Here is a 21,787-nt window from a genome sequence, read left to right on the forward strand (position 1 = left end):
GAAGGCTGTGGGGTTTGTATAAGTGGTGGGTACAGGTGCTTGAGCCAATTTTTGTTTAGTACTTTTTGTATCTTGCAGCAGAGGCAGGCTCAGCTGCATGCACTCAGTAATTTTTATATCCATGGACCAGAGACACAATAACATCTTTTCACAGGGAAAAAAATATATTATACATTTTAAAATAGAGGGAGATACATTTTATGGGGTTTTTTTCACTTTGTTCTGCCTCTCTGATTCCAAATTCCTGGTTCAATAGCATACTGAAAGATAGAGTTCATTACAAAACAATCTTTAAGAAGTATATTTGATGGCTTACACAGCAACAATGATCTGCTCTCAACAGCAACAACAATAACAAAACAGAAACCAATACAGATGTGAAAAAAAATTGACTTGTGTATGAATTCATGGCCTTTTATGGTGCAGAAACAAGACTTTTAAATTTAAATTAGGTTCATAACTTTTACAGGCAGAGGGACATTAGTGATGCTGCAGCAAACAGAATAAATAGGGATAATGTCCTGGTGTTGAAAGCAGGTTGGAAATAGTCTTGGCATTTTGCAGCTCTTTGAGATCATGGGATCATAGAATACCAGCCCTCACAGAGGGTTCAAGGTTCATCTGGTCTAAATTTTCTTGGCAAAAGCACAGTCTAGACAAGAAAGCCCAGCACCCTTTCCTGCTGAACCTGCAGTGTCCAATGCTGGGAAATCCACCAGTGCTGAGATTATTCCAATGGATAACTGTTTTCATTGTGAAAAAAATTCTTTTTGTGATCAATCTGAATTTTCCCTCATCTTTTCCATGTTCCTACTTGTAAAAAAGGACCCTCCATCTTCTTTGTATCCACTCTTTGAAAGCTGGAACATGGGGATGAGGTTTCCCCTAAGCCTTCTTTTATCAAGGCTGAATGATGCCCTCACATGTTATAAGATGAGGCAGATAATTCTGCCAGTTTTAAGACAAGTTTGTGCTATAAAGAGATATTCTCATCCAAATTATTTCACTTGCAATCACTTCAAATCTTGTTTTAACAGTCCTGAGGGATTCAGAGAAAATATGGTTCTGTTAACGAGTAGCATTGCCAAATCTTTATAAGACTATTTTTATTGTATTGAGTTTCCAGTAAGCCCTTCTTTGTCCTCTGCTGAAAGTACGTGTTTAATTTAGTGGGTTTAGTGAGACTAAAGCATTCTCTTCCTTGTTAGGCTTTTTTAAAGGTCTTCATGGCCTATTAGACTAATTATAATTATCCATAAATCATCACGGGTGAAAACCAAGCGATGAAGCTGCAGCTGCAACTGAGAATTCCGTTTTACAAAATAAAGATTTTAAAAACAGCATGTCACTGTTGGCCATCCCAGACTGGGTGTCTAACAGGAGTCAAAAGGGAAAAGACTCTCATCTCCAGAGGTGTAAATCTGAAGAAATTTAGCATTTTTAGGGCTACCCTAGAGGAAAGGTGATGCCACTATAAGAGGAATCAAACCCTGGCACCAAATTCCACCACCCAGAGGCAATGGGTAACTTTCACCTTCCCAGGAAAGATGCAGATGGAGGAATATTCTCTCAGGCGCTATTAAAGGGAGGCCAGATTTGCACTGATATGAGAGAGGACAAAATAAATCAGTTGCACTTTCCAGTATTTTCCCCTTCTCCATGCAGAACCCAGTGGGAGCATCCCCAAGGCTGAGCACTGCCAGGATGCACGAGGGGCATTCAAGGCAGAATTTGTCCCCCAAGACAGAGAATTTGCAGCATTTTGAAAACTACTTGCCTTTTTTGAACCTTTTTTACTGATAATCTCTACTTGCACAATAACCGGGATTTGGTTCCACACATTCATGGCTTGAAATCAGCATCTTCTCTGTTCCTTTCTTGACAAAAAAAAACACAACCAAGCTAGATGATTTTTTTTTTACATCACTTTTTGGGTGGTTGATGTCAATGCTATTCTTTGTAAAAACACCTCCAGGCAATAGGTCAGTCACATAATGGAATAGCTATTGATATATTTTAATACGCAGTCAAACCTTAGAGAAGAATTGAGATTTACCAGCCAACATCCCTGAACTTGTATTGACTAAACAGCCAGTTATTTTTTAATAGCCATCATGTGTCCTTTCTTCCCCCCATCTTTGGGTTCCAATTTTGTTATTTCAGACAGTAATGCTGGCAGCACAATGTTCATGAAACTATTGCAGTCTTAAATAAATCTATACCATGCCACTATTTCTCTATAAGCTCTGAAAGGAGCCCACTCCATCTGATATGAAAATCCTGGCATTCCTAAGCCTTATTTATGTGATAGTGACAGAGGTCATTTCATTCCTCGAGGCACAGCCATCTATAAATTATAGCAGCACACTGTGAGTAATGAGTTATGCTAAGAAAGAAAGGTGTTTAGGAGAAAACTGTGCAGATTTTGCTCAGCACAGCAATCCAAAAGTTCACGTGGCGAGGAGCAATTGTCACCCTACATAAACCATGGTGCTGGTTGTAAAATAAGAATGTTTAAGCAAAACCAGCCTTTCTGAGCTCTCTGATAGAAGTGGCTGCTTTGCATGGCACTCTGCAACAGAAGGAGATTAAGCCCCAGCCAAAAAGATAGCAAATTATTGCCTCAATATATAAAATAGCTATTTTTCTCTCACAAGGGAAAAAGCATGAAATTTCATAAAGTGGTTGGGATTGGAAGAGAGCCCAAAGATCATCCAGCTCCAACCCCCCTGCAAGGGCAGGGACACCTTCTGCTAGGCCAGGTTGCTCCAAACCCCATCCCAGCTGGCCTTAAGCACCTGCAGTGATGAGGCAAGAGATCTTACAGTCCTGTTGTTCTTGGTGCTGAAGGAAGCCAGACCTTGCAGAGCACTTACACCTCCTCTCTCAAGGAAAAAAGGATTTTTGTCTTATTGCCAGCACTTCTAAGAAATGCCCCAGATCAGCCCAGGGCAGAGAAGCTGCTCATTCCAGATGATGGATTCACTACATTTATTGCACTTAGACAGAAAATCCTGGGCATATGGGCTCATAAATGTTAAATCATATTAAGTCTGTACCTATGGAAATACTCAAACACTTAGAAGGCCATCTCGAGGGTTTGCCCCTTCTCCTCTCCCAGGTATAGCAATGTTTCATCCTACAGACCCCAGTGAGCACTGGCTCTCAGCATCTCCCCTCTGGGGTCACTTCATGCCCTTGGCTCAGCTCTCACTGACTCAGACTCTGTCACTGCCCAGCCCAGAGGTCTGCAGCAGCATCTGGACTCCAAAGTGACAAAGTGGCATCTCCCCATCTTAAGGACTAATCCCCTCCCAGCCACTGGATTTGTCAAAATCAACAGGAACAGGAAGACCTGCCTGTTTGTAGGTCAGCTGAGTTTACAATTTCTCCCTCAACCTTCAGGTAGAAAATGAGAAGCATCCCCGCAGAAACAGAGCTCTAGGTGAACTTGAGCAGAGATTTTAAAGCAGAAAGGGTCAGAGAGCTGATAAAACTCTGCAGATGATGAAACACCTTGCCATTACCCTGGGAAAACTTCCTTCCTTAGCAGAATGCTGACCCAGAGTCAGCTCCCACACACTGCCCGGCCATGTGGCACCTGGGGAGGCAGAGCTGCCAGCAGCAAAGTGAGCAGGGCTGGGCTACCCACAGGGCCAGGTCACACAGCTGCACCTGCTCCCTGCTCTGCACAGCCACAGCCCCTCACAGGCAGTGATTTGTGTTCTAAGGCTGCAAGGTCTAGTTCATTAATTAAATCAAAGACAGATTCTCCCGACTTTCCCCTTCCTGCTAACCCTTCCCAGAGACTTTGTTCCTACCCCTTTCTGCAAATACCTACAGCCAGATCATTTTCTCAAGCTAATGAGAACTATTTTTCTTTTCCTCCAGCTTCCCTAGAAATGTCACCCCTCAGTTCTGCTCATCCTTTGCTCTTTTCATCAAGGCTGCAAACCCCAGCTCCCTCCCAGCTGCCAGCAGAGTTTCTAACCCCAGCCCATTAGTGTTTAATGGAGAAGGCAAAGGCGGCTGCAGTGCCCCAGAGCCACCAGGACACACCTTTCACCAGGCCTGGTGATTCCCTGCCCTGCCTCCACCTTCCATCCAGGAGTGTCACCCTGAGCCCTGCAGCCCCAGCCTGCCCTGGCATGGGGGGCACTGCAGGAGGGGGATTCAACCCCAGGGTTAATAATCACATTGCTGTTAATAATCACCTTGCTGTTAATAATCATCACCTTCTGCACCTTCTGCAGCCCCCAGATTGCCCTGCTGAGGGAATGGCAGCAGAAGGTGACCCTAAAGGGGTCCTTATGGGGAGAGGGGAGCTCCCCACAGCTGCCTTGGTTAACTGAGCCCCCTGTATGATGGAGAGGGAAAAGCTGGATCTGCTGGTAAACATCCACATCCTCACCCCAGCCTGGGCTCCCCACACCACATTCAGAATTATTTAGGGGAAAAGGTGAAATTGAAGACATTATTATCATCAAAACAAGTAGAAATAACTAATTTCGAGGAAACATGAAATATGAAAGCTATAGGGAAAAATACCCACATTTATTAAGGAGAAATTTTCTGGGGATGGTGACAGGTCCTAGGATTAAAATATTCTCCTAAATTTTTTCACAGAATTAACTGACCATCATCAAATTAATGAATGACCACATTCAGAATTATTTAGGGGAAAAGGTAAATTAAAGACATTATTATCATCAAAACAAGTAGAAACAACTGATTTGGAGGAAACATGAAATCTGAAAGCTCTAGGGGAAATTACCCACATTTTAATGTGCAAGTTACCGAGGAGGAATTTTCTGGGGATCATGACAAGTCCTAGGATTAAAATATTCTCCTAAATTGTTTCACAGAACTGACCCTCACCAAATTAATGTCTGACTTCTGCTTTTAGCTAAAGAAGCTGCTCGTGGGGTTCATGTCAAAATGGGTACAACTCTGTTTGAGTCCATGGAAGAGGGGAAATCTGCTCCAACACACACAAAGGGAGACACTTCTCACCTAAAAAGCCTTTTTTCATATGAGTTTTGTGCCTAGAAGAAGTTTTCTGTCCTATTATGGGAAGTTTTGCCAGCACACAGGGAAAACAAAGCATCCCATGTTAAGAAGCAATCCAGTCATCCTGTCCAAGGGTACCTGTCCCTTTAAAAGAGATGATGAAAAAATAGAATTTGACTTTTTTTTTAACAGATCCAATGAGTTTGTGGAAAAATACTTCCTAACTTGTCACGGCCATCAGCATGCTGCTGTCAGTGGTGCTTTCATCTCTTTGCTTTAAAAAGGCTGCATCCTGAGATGGGTGTAGGGGGAAAGAGAAAAAGAGAAAGACAAAGTTGATTACTGAAGTGCTGAAAAAAGAGTTAGTATTTAGCTGAAGGCAAAAAAACCCCTCCTCCTTGGGATGACTGCCATAATTATGTGACAAACTGTCAACCTGTAGCTCAGTATCTGATGAACATTGCTGATTGTGAGGTGTGCACCCAACAAGGGTGGGAATCGTATAAAAGACAGAAATAAAATGTAAATTGTGATGGCTGCCCATACATTTTGAGTTTTTAAAGTTTGTGCTGACCTCCAAAAGCACTGAAGATTGAGCTGGGATGGACTGATATCTACAGATATCTCTGTGTGTCATTAGGGAGTAAGTTTTTATTTGAGTGTTTGGTGCTTTACCTATAAAATATACCTCTAAAATAGATATGAGAGGGAATACAGCGAGGCTGGGTTCTGTTTTTTGCCAGAATATCACTTTGGGGAAGATCACCATGCCATCCTCTGCCAGTGCTGGGCATCCCTGTGCCTGTCCCTGGCGGCTGCTGCTCCTCCCTGGCACAAACACTCCTCGTGCTGGGCTCAGAGGGAATTTCAGTGTGAATATTTTTGGTTAAAAGCACTGAAGCCAAAAGTGCAAACAGCCCAGTGAGTGCAAATACATCACCTGCAATGTGGGTGCAGGTGATCTGCTCCATGAGCTCTGCAAGGGGGTCAGGGCTGTTTGTTTTTGGTAGGGCGAATGTGCATTATCTGAGCCCTCTCTCTGCTGTCACCGCCTTGCCAGATCCTGATTTTGCAGACTCTCCCTGTGGCAGCAGCAGGAGAAGCTGCAGGAGCATGATCAACACTCACTTTCTGCCTTCCCAGCAGAAGTGTTTTGGAAAGTCTGTAAGCTGAGCACAAGCCTTTAGGGGAGGATTGGAGATAATAAATATCTAATGATAACAGGGCCTTATTACCTTGAGGAGACAACAACTTGCTCTCCTTCAGAGGCAGGCTGGATAACTATGAAATATCTGAGGAATTTTAACTGTGAAGTGTCTCTGGGAGGTGAGATCTGTCTGTTTTTCCCCCAGTACACCCAGTATGACCTCAAGGCTTCCATCTTGTTAACGTAACAAATGGCACCATTTTCACTGGGCCAAACTGTCTGCAAGAGAGTGAGAAAAATTGTGAAGGTAAAACCATCCCAAAAGGCACATAAGCCTGGGACTGAGCTGAACTGGAAATAATCCACTTGAAGAGCACAGAAAACACTTGTTTTTTCCCCACAGCCCTACAAACGACCCTGTATTGCTGGTGGGGAATTTCTGCTGTGCACAAATGAGGTGGGAAAGAGGATTCTTCAGTTTGGAGGGAGCTCACGGCTTGATGGTAACGAGGAGGGACTTTCAGGGTGCTAAAAGAAATATTGCAGGCTGTTATGAAGCTCGTGGCCACACGAATCTGGGAATATCCTGGTGCAGAACCTGCTTTGCAGGTAGTGATCATGAGGGTCGTGCCTGAGCCAGCAGGTGAGAGCTACAAGCATCAGCATGGCCAGTGAGTGATGCTGGAAAAATCCATCCAAAGGCATTTGTTATAATGGAAAATAAATTGGACTGGTCCAGTTCTTCCTTGTGGGTTACTTGAGGCTTAAAAAAGGCAGCAGCTATAAATATGTCATCTGAGTATCTGGAATTTGATTTAATGTGTCACAATCTGTTACTTCATTTCCAAGAAGACTAAAAAAAATATTCAGAACTACAGTTTCAGAGTCTATTGTCATTTGCTTTAAGGAAAATTTCTGTATTTTAATCTTATGGTCCTAGAAATGATTTTTGCAATTTGGTTTTTCTGAAACCAATGAAACATTAAGTTGGCAGATGGTGTGCAGGCTCAGCAGAGATAAAAGTTGTGTGGCTGTGCTAGGAATACAACATAAGTGTCCTAGTACATTGTGTTTGGAGGAGTTTTTTATTTGGGTGAATTTTATTTTTTTAATACAATATAAACCCTGTAGGCACATCTGCATTATCTTTTATAAAACACTAAGGGAAAAAAAGGAGCTTCTCTTATTGCTGACACAGTTTCTGAGACTGGATGACTGTCAAACAAATTCAAATTTTAAAATAAAATGCTTACAAACGTGGTACAGAGAGATGTGTGATCCAGTGGACAGACTGGAGTCTGGGATCCCAAGAGCAAATGTCTGAATTCTGACAGTGACATCTATGAACAATGTAGGTTTTTATTAGTAAAATGATTCAAAATCCCAAACCAAGGTGTTTAAAAACTGCAGAAGAAAACACATTGTAAGCATAAAGTGTAATTAATTATTGAGACAAAAGCCATTCTTCTTTGCTTATTAAATGCATCAAAAAATCATTCTTCCAAATCTCAAAATTTTCACATAAATATTCTCAAAGCCTAAATCCCCAAAATATATCTCAGCAGTAGAATGAAAGCTGAAAACTTCTGAGCAACAGGAAGATGCATAATTATACGGATGTTATTCAAGAAATGCTATAGCATGTGATGTTTATTTATTTATTACAGGTCTTTTGCACTGTCACAGCTTTTAGGAGGGGCTCTCCTGAGCAGCAGTCACTGCCTGAGGACAGCAAAGGTTTCTATGCTGGGATTAAGGTAATTAATCCAGGCCCATGGCCCTGAGTCACTGACCAGGGAATATTTGAAAATCATGAAGAAGAAACATTAGTCCTGATCATCACAAGCAGTGCTGTTCACTGTGAGCAAATGGCTTTCAATTTGTCTGTAAAACACCCTGAAGCACCACTGGTACTGTTGTGGTGTTGGTGAGGTCCCCAGGATGAGGTGAGACATGAGAACCTGACTCCAAGTTCTCAGAAGGCTGATTTATTATTTTATGATATTATATTCTATTAAAAGAAAATTATATACTAAAACTATACTAAAGAAAGAGAAAGGAGATATCAGATAATAAAAACCCGTGACAGAGTCGGAGAGTCTGACACAGCTGGCTGTGATTGGCCATTAATTAAAAACAATTCACATGTTGGGTAAACAATTCTCCAAATCACATTCCAGAGGAGCAAAACATGGAGAAGCTGAGGCTTCTCATCTTCCCAGGAGAAGAAATCCTGGCGAAGGGATTTTTCATAAAATATCATGGTGACGAGGCACCATGTACCACAAAGTATGGGAAAGTTCCATGTGCCAGTAAATGTGCCCTGAACAGCTCTGGGGGTTTTGTGGGTTTGGAAGACACACCTAAAAACCTACAAACCTACAAACCAAGGATGCGCAATTCTGTTGTAAATTAACCAGGACAAAGTGAAAACAAAATATGAATTTTTATCCATAATCCTGTTATGGTCAGGCATTACAAAACAGAAGTTGCTGGAGATAAATTCACACTGAGTGCAAGAACCAGGTCTAATCCCACTCAAGGATTAGGCTCTCAGGAGATTTTTGGGATCTTTTGAGTATCTGAGTGTCATGCCTCCATCAAAGGGGTTTCAAACATCTGGCAGCCCGTTCTGTGTGGCATCTGAAGAACAGTTTCTGAGGAATTTTTTTAAACGTCAGAATTTTCCAGGGAATGGAAATTCCCATTTCCAATTAGCTCTGAGGGCTGTTTTTGCTCTTTTCCCAGGACAATGGGCAGACAGAGAAGGCACAACCCCAGCTCTCTCTCCAAACCTGCAATATTTTATGTGCAGAGCAATTCTTCTTCCTGGGAAGGGGAATTGGTGAAAAATTGTAATTATTTTGTACCTGGTGCAAACTACAAGCATAGAGCCCATGACCATGAGGTTATGCCAGACTTTATGCCATGGTTCTTCTCCTACTGCACTGGGGTAGGAGCTCCTTTAAATCAGGGATATTAAAAATTAAGTAAATTCTGCAGCATTATTCTCAGGCTTAATAAAACTGGCTTTCTGATTTGGAGATGAGAAGCAATTACACATTATATATGGGAACTGCAAACATTTCCTTAATTGCAAATAATGTAGTTAAAGTATGTTAACAGCAATTTTACCTTATAAAGTTGAAGATCGCTATTGCAAAATGTATTATTATTAAGGAGATTATGATAAAGGTTATTATTATTTTGCAAGTAATATCTTAATAATTGGTTAAAACCACTTCAGGCTTCATAGATGTCAGCGTTGCCTGATTAATCTGTCATCACTCTTGTCTGTCAAAATTATCTTAAAGTTCTTTTCTTATTTCCAGTTTTTGCCAGAATCACTGGAAATTGCAGAGGATGGCAAGGAGCATGTTGTGACTGTCCTGAGCACGGTGCCCATTGCCTGTCCTGGGCAGGAAGATTCCTGTAAAATCACTTTGCAACTAAGCACTGAGGACTTGGGTAAGAGTTTTACATATTGACATCTAATCAATGTGATTGCTTTTGTCAGTATTTAGGTTACAATGGATTCTAATAGAAAATATAATATATCAATAATACCAAGGGGCAGAAGCCATAAAATCAGCAAACTAGGCCATATTTTTATCTGCAAAATAAAACAGCTGATTACATCTGACAGATTTTTGGGAGAAAAAAACCCCAAAGCCATAAATCTGACTAGCAATAACCTGAACAGTAGTCTGTTGAGATTTATGGATGAAATAACTGAGAGTAAAAGAACTTATTTTAAATTCCAGGAGCATAAAATTCCATTTTTAGGAGGTTTTTTTGTAGCAGGAATGTTCTTAGGTAGAATAATTTCATTAATTATCAATAAAAAAGCTCCCCTGAAGATTTATTATTCAGTAAATGCATAGTGAAGCCTTTTTTCTTTCTTTTGTTGGCTTATAGTTTTTGTCTAACTTAATACAGAAGGAAAAAATCATTCTTGTGCTTATGTATTATTCTCTTTCTAAACATTCAGGGGTTTTTTTATTTTATTAACTTGAAAACATTGACAATGTCACTGAGAAAACTCTTGCCCGTTTATTCAATAAATGCTGTCTTCAGGTCAATCAGGTGGAATACCTGTCCTGCCTAAGGGTGGCATGTAGGTATTTACTTTCCATTTGTACCAAATAAAACACTCAAGCTTTTTTCTAACAAGTTTCTTTCTCTTCCATAAGTGACTCAACAAGAGAAATGTTTAGAGATAGGATTACAGCTGCAATTTCTCTACCCACAAAAAGCCAGCTCTAAAAAATGTTGGCAAAACCTCGACAGGTCCTGATATTTTTCTCTTTTTAATTCCCTTTCCTAGCTCTCCTCACCAATCAGCCAAGTGCTTAGACAGAAGAAAGAAAAATAATTTAAATGGTATCACAACACAATGAACTTAAACTGAGCAGCACCTTATGGTTCCAGCAGCTGTGCTGGCTCTCGTACATGCAGCACTTTGCATTTCTCCATGGCTCAGTGCTGCTCTGCTCTGCACACTGCTCTTGGCTTGGAGTCTGGGCTGCTCCATCAGGAAAACGTCCTCTGGGCTCATGGGAATGGATTTCCTTGCATAGCCAGGTGGAGGAAAAACTGGGATGTCAGGGCTGGTGTGTGCTGGGACATCCCCACAGACCCCGAGCAGCTCAGGCACTGACGACCAGATAGGAATGAGTCCCAGTCAAGGCCATTTGTTTAACTCACATTTTTTGAGGCATCCATCAAGGTTTTCAGAATCCCTCTGGCACTGGGAGCCTGGGCCAGGAGCTCTCAGGTGGGGGAGGCTGAGCTCAGCACATTGGACTGGGACTGGCCCCTCATCAAGGTCCCCTCCAGTCCCACAGTCCCTTCCAGTCTTGCTTGACTGGAAGAAAAAGAGGATACAGGACTTGCAGAAGCAGCTCTATTTCCAAGCTGTCAATGGGCTTGATGTGTTGGTGCCAAGAGGTGCCAGGAGGAAGGCACAGCTCCTCCAATTAACTCATATTTGAAGGAAGTTGTCACTGAAGTGGAAAATTCCTGTTAGTTTTGATCAACTCATTTCTGCAGCTTAGACTAGACCCAGCTCTAGCCCCTGGTTGCTCCATCCTGGGGCTATTTCCTATGATGACACTGGGCTGTTATCTATTGAGCTATCTATATATACTTAAGGCTGAGGATCTGCTGCTGGGTGTCTGCACAACCACATTTGCTCTGAGCCTTTATTGTCTTTAGGCTCCATTAGTTTATCTGAAGGAACACTGCGGGCTTCTGAAAAATGTGTGCTGGCCACAGTGCTGAAAATTAAAAATAAAAACCATTTCAGCTGCTATTCGTTTGTACCAAATAAATTAACTGACAAGCTCCTTGTCTGACTGAATCCATATAACTACACTCTTGTGCTAATTATGTAGGGAATAAGTGATAAGAAAGCTAATTACAAGCACAGAAATATCTCTCCAAGTTCAGACAATATCATAATGAATGCCAAGGCACAGCAGAGCCACTGGAGTTCGGCTCCTGTTAAGTTTATCGCTACTATTTTGACAAGATGATTTTCTTTGATTTTAAACTTTTGTTCTGGGTTTTGAGCACAGCTCATGGGGCTGTAATGGCAATAACTATTCCTCATGGAAACCTCCAATTTAATTGAATCAAGAACCTTGAAAATGAGCCAGGACTTTCCTATAAGATGTGAGGTGAAGCAGCCTTTAAGGATTTGATATGAGAGATAAAATGTCATTAATATCTGTAGATTTTAGTTCAGTTCCCATAGTACTGTACAGGGTTAATTTAAATTATATTTCATGAGATTTTTCCATAAGGAATAATACAGTGATTATTTGATTGTGTTAGAAATGCCATCTTAAAATTCTTTCATGCCATCTGTAGAAATTATTAAGCAATTCTACAAATGGGAAGAATGGTATAAAAATCACTTATTTTAATATCAGAAAATCACTTGTTTTCATCTCAGATTAATTTTATGCCCACCATTTCTAGAACTTTATTCTCATCTGATGATAATTAGCAGTCTGGGACAGAAAACTAAGTACTCCTCAAGAAACACTGTAAGTCCTGAAATCAGCGTTTAGATTCTGACTGGCTTCAGCAGGACCACAGTTTCAATTCCTATCAACCAAAGGATCCATGAAAGCTTGAGTGGCTCCTTGAGAAGAAAATGCACACTGTATGTAGTGCAGACCAGATGGCTCAGAACTGAATGCTACCATAATTCAGTGTGTGTAAAGGAAAACACACCTATGGAAATATAAATCCAGGTTTGCCCTTCACCTGAAACCTCAGCAGAAAGGGTCAGCACCTGAGAGAAGTGGACACTGCCATTCTGGCTGTGTGTCCCTTCAGGAAAGATATGATGTGCAGTGCCATTGTCACACTGATTTTGTCACCACACATCATTTCTCTACCCACCACAGATGCTCACATAGCCAGTATCTCCATAGCTTATTATTTTCCTAAATTTTTAGTGAATTTATCAGCACAATACTTCTGTGAAGGACACAAATAAAACTACCATTGTTTTACAGATTGAAAGCAAAACACAATAATATAACTAAGCCAAAAAATACAAATACAGACCTGCTGCATTTGCCTTGCTGTTGTGAATCCACAGTTCACCAAAAACTTACTCGAGAAGCCTCCCTTTTCACATCAAAACACCTGTTTACTTTAAATTAAATAACTCCCAGCAGATACCTCCCTATACTCCAGACAGTGAAAGAGAAATGTTTTCCAGAACACAGATCCATCTCTTTCTTTGTCATGACAACGACTTGTCTTCATTCCCTGGGCATGGACCCATAAAGACAACACCATTGTCCCAGAAATATTAGCACCTGTGGAAAAATAGACACCACTGAGTTTTTAGCAAACTTTGGGGATAAAAAAGCAGCACAGTGAAGAGTGCAGGGGGATGCCAGATTCAGTCAGTCACAAGTGCTTTCATGCAAAGCCCATCTGGTTCCAAGGTGTCTTGGTTTGAAAAGACAGGAGTCTGCTAAGGAAGGCAGGAGCCTTCCTTCAGATGGAAAAAGGAAACCTCCAAATTATTATAATTTTGAAATTAAGGGGCTCTTGGGCAAAGATATGGGAATAGGGATAACAGTTCTTTACTAGGAAAATTAAAAAAAATACAAATGCAATAGTACCAAAAAAAAAAAAAATAAAAAACCAACAAACACCAACATACAACCAAACCACTGCCAGAGTCAGAACAGGAGCTGCCCCCCTGTGTGTCAGGGTGGTGGAATAGTCCCATTCCATGGTGGCTCAGCCCTCCTACAGTGCCAGCTGTGGTTCTGCTGGAGCAGGGATCCTGGACAAGGGGGGAGTTTTCCTCTGAAGCTCCAGGGCTGATATAGATGGGCCTGGGCTCCCTCTGGGAATGCAGTAGGAAAACGCTGCTGCAGTGTTCCCACCCTCAGATTATATCCAGGTAGGAATTCTTGGCTCCTCCCCTGGGCGGAGCATCTCCCAGTGGGATGATGGCATTTGATCAGCCATGCAGGGGCACGCAGTGGCCATGAACAAGGGATTCCTGGAGGGAGGATTGGCTGTGGAAGAGATAAAGAAAACTGCCCAATGAACAGGAGATAACTGCCCCACCTCTAACAGATGGCAATAGAACACACACCCCAGCTAAATCTTTCAACCCAAGACACAAGGCGTGTATGTCCTGGAACGAGAAATGTTTCTGTTGAGCAGAGGAGGGTACAGGGCGGCACTTTGGCTGACTCTTGTCAGACTCTGTGTTGGTGTTCCCTCCAGGCAGTCCGGTCCCAGGGCCCCCAGACATCGCCCTCTCGGCCTGCCAGGTGGATCTGCAGCCGGGGCCGTGCTCGGGGGGCAGCTGTGCAGCAGCCAGGGTGACAGTGACAGCCGTGACCGACTTCGCGCAGGACGGGAACCGTGTCAGCCGCCTCAGCGCCCGCCCGGCCGCGCCAGGGGATGTGCTCTGGAGGGCCTACACACCCAGGGATGTGAAGGTGACGTCCTGAAATCACTTGGGAAATGTGACACATCTTTTCTTTTTCCTTTCCTTTTTTTTTCTCCTTTTTTTTCCAAAGAAAATAAAATTTTAGGGATGATTGTCATAATGATTTGGGTTGGAAGGGACCTTAAAGACCACCTAGTTCCACCCCCTGCCATGGGCAGGGACACTTTCCACTATCCCAGGTTGCTCCAAGCCCCATCCAACCTGGCCTTGGACACTTCCAGGAAATGGGCAGTCACGGCTTCTCTGGGCCACCTGTGGCAGGGCTTCTCCACCTTCACAATAAAGAATTTTTTTCCTAATATCTGATCTAACCCTGCCCTCTGTCAGCAGAGTAAAGCAAATCAGTCACTTTACACACCAAGACAATTAAATGGAATTGCCTGTGCTTTGACAGATTTAGGTTTGATTATTAATCAGCACATTAGTAAGGCCAAGAGCTGGAACACAGAGGCCACCAGGAGTGCTCCTGTCCACTGGAAAAGGGGAGAGGGAGAACCTGGGTTGGGGAATGAGCACCTTTTTGAGGAGGAGGGAGGGGGAAATCAAGTGTTTGGAGAACATTTTCTGAAAAAGAAGAGGAAAGGCAGAGCCTCAGAAAGGAGAGAGAGAGGATTGAGCAGTGCCATGTTCAATTTGTGACTGTGCTGTGAATTGCCAGGACACTTTCAATGACACGTGGCTGCTCCACTTCTTCATTTATACCACTACAAAATGTCCAAAATAAACAAACAAACAAACCAACAAAAAGAAACAATCAGGAAGGCCAGCCACATTTTCCCTGTAGAAAGCCTGGCTAAAGAAATGTGGTGAGCAAAGACCAGCCCTTTCTCCATGAAGTTATTTCAGGACCTCAGCTGGGAGGTTTGAGAGCTGTAATCCCACCACTCCAAAAAATTAACCTGAGCACAGATTTGACTGAGCTGAATTTCTCAGAGCAGGGGCACATCCAAGCTGGCAGATCTTAAGTAACTGAAACCAACCCCCCAGTGAAATCCACAAATTCCCTGCCCTAATTTTTTTGGATTTTGTCATGAGAGAAAAAGATTAAACTGGACCACAAGAATTTTTGTCTTCAAAGGCAAAATGGCTAGCATGGGTATAGCATTTTATCTCCAGAACTGGCTTCTTTTTAAGATTCTTAAACCAGAAATTACAGCTAATTCAGCATCGTGCACTCACACACTCATAATTTTTCTTGAATTACAAATTCTGTCATTAAAATATGAAGATGTATCAAGTGTGAAATTGAATAAATCAATTTTAATAATAAATTCCATTTATCTCTGTTAAAACTTGATATATGGAAACATAATAGTCAATACTTCCCTCCCCTCCATTTTCACATTGCTGCTTTGCAGTTAATTAGAGGCCTTAATGTAACATAGCTCTTGCAACATAGCAAGAAAAAGTCTGTGTATTAAAATCCACATAATCTTTAACCTTTCTGACTTGTTCAGATATTTTTGATTTATCTAACAATTGAACAGAAATGGTGGGAAGAACATCCTAACACATCTAGATACCTGTAAACAGGATTTCCTCAGCAAACTACTCCTGCCTCCAACCAGGAATTGTGTCTTCTGCTGATATCATGCAAGAAGGAACAGAGCAGGAAGAGCACGTGGATTTGTTTGTGCTAAATTTTTACTTAGGATGTGTGAGGCTGTGGAGAAAATGGGAAAATTCTGAGACAGTTCATGTCACACCATAAATCCAAATGATACAGCTGACCCCAGATCAAAAAGTTGTTCGAAGAGGAGTTCATTTTTTCAGTCCTCAAGACCATCATTCTAAAAGTTTGGTGTGCCAGACACAGGCGGGCATCTCAGTGTTTCTGTGTCATGGTTAAGGGGTATTTTGAAATACAGATGATGTATTGCTGCAGGTGAGGATCGTTGTCAGGAACTGAAGTTCTATCTTCACCCTCTAATTCATTTATTTAATTTCACCCCTGTTCCCAAAAGCCAGGTTCTGCTTTGTCACTGAGAGGCTGCACAGGGATATAGCAGCCATCCTTCTTCCCTGCTCCATGGATCCTGGTAGAACTAAATGAAGTGCACCTCTGGGCTCCTCATGGGCAGGGAGGGAGCAAAGAATTAACAGCCCTGCCCAAGAAATCAGTCTGTCAGGATGGATAATGGAAAACCATAACACTCCATCACTCCCACCAGTATGACTGGGGGAGCTCTTCATATCACAAATCACCACACAACCCAGTCCTGCATTTTTGGGAGCTGGTCAGCAGAGCCCTCAGCCATTGAAAAACCACCCTCTTGAGCAGACCTGGGTCCAGCACTGCCTGAGATTCAGGTGTTACAGCTCCAGAGCCCTGCCCCTGGCTTCTGCAGGCACATCTGCTCCCTGCAGGGCACCAGGGCTCTCTCTGTGGCCCAGCTGGTGCCCAAGGAGTCAAGGGCTGCTGCAGATAAAGATCTCTGTAGCTGCAGTAGATCCTTTCCTATTTCACCCACATACTTACATCAGTGTAATTTGGAGCCTCCTCATCAATATCTGATCAATATCCACATCAAATAGATAAATCAGCCATTGAGATGCTGTAATGGGAAATCTGAGGTCAAATTAGGGGACAGGCAGCTAGTCCTAAAACATGCTAATGTTACTTAATTATAGCATACCTTTTTACCATACTTTAGGCATTAAAATTAGTACAATTTAATGAGCACTCTATTCTCCTGGTAATTTCAGTGAATGATCTGCTCCTTAGAAAAAGTTTTAATAAAGAACTTCAGCTTTTACCAGATAAAGGAAGACATTAGATCAGATGAACAGGAAAACTTTGAACTCCCTCATTGGCTATGATTAAACTCTGTTGTTTGAAAGCAAAGCCCATTTTGTCTCTATCTGCAATAATGTTTCAGAAGTCAGATTGTAGTTTGTACTAAACCCATGAATCCTGCCCCTAATGTTTTTTGAGGAACAGTAATGAAGGAAAACTGCTGTGTAGACTGTATTCATTACACATTTCATTTTAACTAGGTCACAGTTCGAGACCTCCCAACAGGGAACTGCTACTCTTTCACTGATCCACACATTATCACATTTGATGGATGGTGAGTATTTTACTTTGAAATAATTTGGCTCAATTACTGCAGTTATCAGTTTCTGGATGTGGCATGCATTTGGGCTTGCATTAGAATATCAAAAAAGCATTGAACATGTTTGCTCACAATGAGGAATGTTCTCCTTCAACAGCACGAGTGGTTTCCTTCCAGCTGTGTACTCCTTTTAACAAAAGGACTAGAAATGGATTCATCCTTGAGAAGCAATGGGTTTGAGTCTGAACAATTTTTACAAGGCAAAGGTCAGGTTCCAAAATGTTCTTAATATAGAACCATCACCAGTGGCTTTGTGAGGGCGTCTACAGCACAAGTTGTTGTGTTAGTGACGCCCCAGTGCCACTCAAGTGACACATTATGTCACCAGGGCAGCACAGCACACAGGGACATCCTCCACAGGAGTTTAGCAACATCTACTGCAAAGTCACTCATCAGAGGAATGCTCTTGATTTCTTCTGTTTCCAGAGCTGGTTTATGTCCAGCTGGAGTTGACAATCATAAGCAAACCCAAAAAGATGTCTCTACCGTCTCAGATAAAAAAAAGTGCAGAAATTATTAGTGCCAAATATCAGGAGAAGGATGCAAAAATAAAGTTGTACATCCTCCTGCAGTGTCCAAATGTCCTTCTGTATTACCCAGCAATAAGCTGCTTAAAGACTTACTGAGCCAAAGTGGTGCCTTTGTGTTTGATAGCCTGAACTATACAGAACTTTTCCACATTTAACTCCCCTAATCATTCATTAATCTATTTATCCCAGCTAATTGTCATCACTGAAAGCTTTTAAAATTTGCACCTGGCACATTTGATCCAATGTTGTAAATATTTCAGATGACATTCCAATTTTGTCATTCTGCCATTGACCTCCTGATGGCACAGGCAATGACTTTGGGTGAACAGCATCCACAAGGGCTTGGCAGGTGGGAATTTCTGCTATCCTGACATCCCAATTTCAGTCCAACATGTTCTGGAGGTGGCATCTGAAATTATGCAAAGCTGGAGAAATCAGTTGCTGAAATGTGAGTAGGAAAGGCAGTGACTCCATTAAAGGTTACACTTCTGCTTCTAACAAAGATTTCATGTAATTTCTGAGATAGGAGATAACTCTGCTTATCCATGGTTTCCCAGACCCCCTTCTGCTTTGTTGAACAGCATTTAAATGTGGCCAGGAACTTGTTTCATACAAGTTTGGATGCTTTTCTTGCTTTGGAAGCTTCGTTAGCACTGCATGAAGTTCAAAGATATTCCCATACCTCATGTAGCTGCAATTATTTCAACTCTGGGATATTAAACTAGATCAGAGCATTATTTCAAACCTCTCCATACATTTATATTCTAAAATACTCCCTTTTGATTTAGGGCTGGGAACAGGCAGTGATCTGTCAGATTGTTGTGTTTTGGGAGTTATAAATAGCTGGAAAGTACGTCTTGGAATGGGGATACCCTTCCAGCCATGTTGCACATTTTTGCACTGCTTCCATGAAAAAAAATAAAAGGTCTAAAACCAAATAAAGCAATTTTATTTGAATAACTCACTTTTAAATCCTATTGTTGATATCACACAGAAATGCTTCTAAGTAATTAATGTCCTGTTTTGACCCAGGGAGTTTGGAAAAGCCCATCTGTTTGTGTCATCCTGCCTCAGAGTCACACAAACTCAAACAAGGAAAAACCCAGGATCACTTGGCCCCTCAAAAGCTGCAGGTTTTGCATTGTGGACAGGCAGACATTCACCCCTGCTCTGTCCAGTGCAGCTTTAAATGAGCCACGCTGATGGGGCTTTGTCCATCTCAATAACCAGGTTATTTCCCTAAGATGTATCACTTCTTGGTATTCAGCCAAGTTTCTTACCCATCATTTCACAGTCCCATTACTCCTACTTATATTCCCATTTATTATTGTAAATAATTTCTCTTTCAATTATTATAATGATTAGGCTACCTTATTACACATCAGTTAAGCTACTTCTCTGACTGCCTATCCAAAAAAACTTATTACCACGTTAGCAAATGATTTTAAAGCTCTGTCTTTAAGGAGTGAGGAAAGCAATTCCTGCTTCTGTCCGGGTACAAAACTATAATCTGGAGGCAAAGGCTGACACAGAGGTCTGGAAGGAAAGTATTCCCCTGTTTTCATGTAAGGGAATCTGGAGGGAAAATGTGTTTGAAATGAGAACCTTTTTGTGGTATCAAAATTTAAATGAAAATCATTAAAATTTAAAATTTAACTTCAGTAAAAATAGTTATTTAAATAAATTTTTAAAATTGAAAAATGGTACAAAAATCAAAAGTCTGGAAGTGCTTTTCTCATTGGCAGTACAATTTTCTTACTGAAATGGCCACTTCCAATGTAATTTTTTAACTTTTTTGTGATGTTTCCAATGGTTTTAATCTGACATGGTGAGCTCACGTTACATCTGAGGTAGTTAGCTATTCATTAGACAACTGAAATACCCAACTCCCACTCCTTAATAGCACTCCCCTTTGCTGTGCCTCCTGCTAATACATGTCTGTAGGAATATTTATCTTGTAATCTGTTCGTTCTTTTCACCAAAGGCAGTGACTGAAAATCAAAGAAGAATGTGTCATATTTTACAGCATAAGCACAATCAATTTGTGTATATTGGAGCGTAGATGTGAAATAACGTTAATTATACCAGCTAAAATCCAGAGAGAGCACTTCCTTTTATAGCAAAGTACCTTCTAAATTAAACAAATGTGAAAGCCTGGTAAAGCAAAAGTATAGCCCTCATTACTGGTTATGGCACATTATAAATATAAAAGCTTTTCATGCCATAAATCGCAGATTCTTAAATATGAAGTACTAGCTTAAAACTAAATATGCAGAAAATCCTTTTAGGACAAAGTAAAAAGGGGAATTTCTTTTGATTGGGGAACTATATACATCATTTATGTTATTTTGCATTTTACCTAACCAAAAAAATGTTAAAAGATTTTTCAGACTTCTCAAAAATTTTCACTAATCTATATCATCCCAACAATATTATCACCAAGGAAATGGCACCATTTGCTGGTTGGCTTTAATTGCTTTCATCATAGGAGCCCACAGCAAAGTCCTGGGCATGAGCAGCCCTGCCAGGTGCTGGGGTTTGGATAGTCTGCAGCAGTTTAGCTGTCCCCAGGCATCCAGTGCCTGCTGAATATAACCCAACATCTGCTCTGAGAGCAACATGATGGGATGAACACTCTGAGAGCAGAGAACGTCCTTCAGCATCACCCAGCTCTTCATGGGGTCAAGTCTGCCATGAAATTGTTCCTAGTAGCAGGGAAAGAAGGAGCCTGGAGGGTCATGCCAAAAAAGCAAATCATTTTGTGGCAAAGCTGTGGTGGAAAATCTTCAGGAATGACCACACTGAATAAATACAAAGGGAAAGTGCAGCTTGGTGAAGAGAAAGACCAGGGTATGAGTTAATTGAGCACTACTAGGTAGAAGTTTACATATATCTGTCCCTCTCTTATGATTTACCAGCAGAAATTATTCCTGTAGAACCTCACTGCCATAACCAAGCATTCAGAAGTGTTTTATAATTACTAAATAAAGAGCATAACTCGAGCCATGACTTCGTGCCAGGACAAGAACTTGCCCCCCTTGGAAAACAATCTAGGCACACAGAGAGGGAGGGAGGGAACCCCTTTTCACCCCATCTGCCCATTGCTGCAGGCTCTCAGGGGAACAGGGTGGGGAAGGGCACTGTGGAGGGAGATTTAGACACAAACAGTGGTGCCTGATTCACAAGGAACCCACAGAACACCCTCCTGTAAAAGCTGCTCTAAGCTTACTTCAAGCATTTAGTACTACAAGCAACTCCAAGGTTGTCCAAAGAATCATTATCACAATTACAGTTGTGTAAACACCACAGTAGTTTACCTGACTACATCCAATTATCCATCCAACTGATTTGAAGGCTCCTGAAAGCTCTGATTTAGGCACGGTGCAGGTTTGTGCTGTGCAATCTCTGCCATGGCTTAATTGAAGGACTCAGAGTGACTTCCAGGAGGGTTGGATTGGGTCCACTGTCAGTGATTATTAAGCAATAAATAGCTCCCCTGACTGCAATGACATTTATATGCATATGCAAAAAGAGCCTTCTCTATCAGACAGAGATGATTAGTCTGGGTACAGCCAATCTGATGCCTGATTTTCCATCAGCCTCCTTAAACACCTCTCCTTCTAAGCTGTTCCTGTAGAAGGAAAACTGGGGAAGGTGCTCTCATAAAATATCCTCCTTCTCCCCCACAAAGATATCCAAATGGAGCAAGTACTAGAGGTTTAAAGAGATTATCTATTTTTTTATGTGGTCCTCAGTTTTGATCAATCTTAGTAGCAGCATCTATGCAGTGTAATACAGGATTTATGTATCTGATTAGAAAATACGATGAGAAAAAACCATTCAAAATCTTATCACTTTATGGCCAAACTAAGTTTTTCAAGATGAAAGATAAAGACAGATGTGTTTTCTATCAGAGAAAAGAAGCTGGAGTTTAAATTTTTTACTATGTTTTAAGCTACAAAGTTATCTATAGCTTTTTTTCTGA

General features: G+C 41.5%; 1 protein-coding gene across 1 annotated transcript in view; it reads left to right on the forward strand.

Annotated features, from left to right (window-relative positions):
• The window catches only part of LOC135450331 (von Willebrand factor D and EGF domain-containing protein-like), a 171,261-nt gene that overhangs the window by 54,313 nt on the left and 95,161 nt on the right, over positions 1-21,787 (forward strand). The window contains exons 5-8 of the mRNA XM_064718392.1: positions 7,825-7,914; positions 9,490-9,625; positions 13,928-14,145; positions 17,154-17,227. Coding sequence (XP_064574462.1) covers positions 7,825-7,914; positions 9,490-9,625; positions 13,928-14,145; positions 17,154-17,227 — 518 coding nt within the window. The remainder of the gene's footprint in view (positions 1-7,824; positions 7,915-9,489; positions 9,626-13,927; positions 14,146-17,153; positions 17,228-21,787) is intronic.

This window comes from Zonotrichia leucophrys, chromosome 7, assembly GCF_028769735.1.
Source record: "Zonotrichia leucophrys gambelii isolate GWCS_2022_RI chromosome 7, RI_Zleu_2.0, whole genome shotgun sequence".
Taxonomy (NCBI): domain Eukaryota; kingdom Metazoa; phylum Chordata; class Aves; order Passeriformes; family Passerellidae; genus Zonotrichia; species Zonotrichia leucophrys.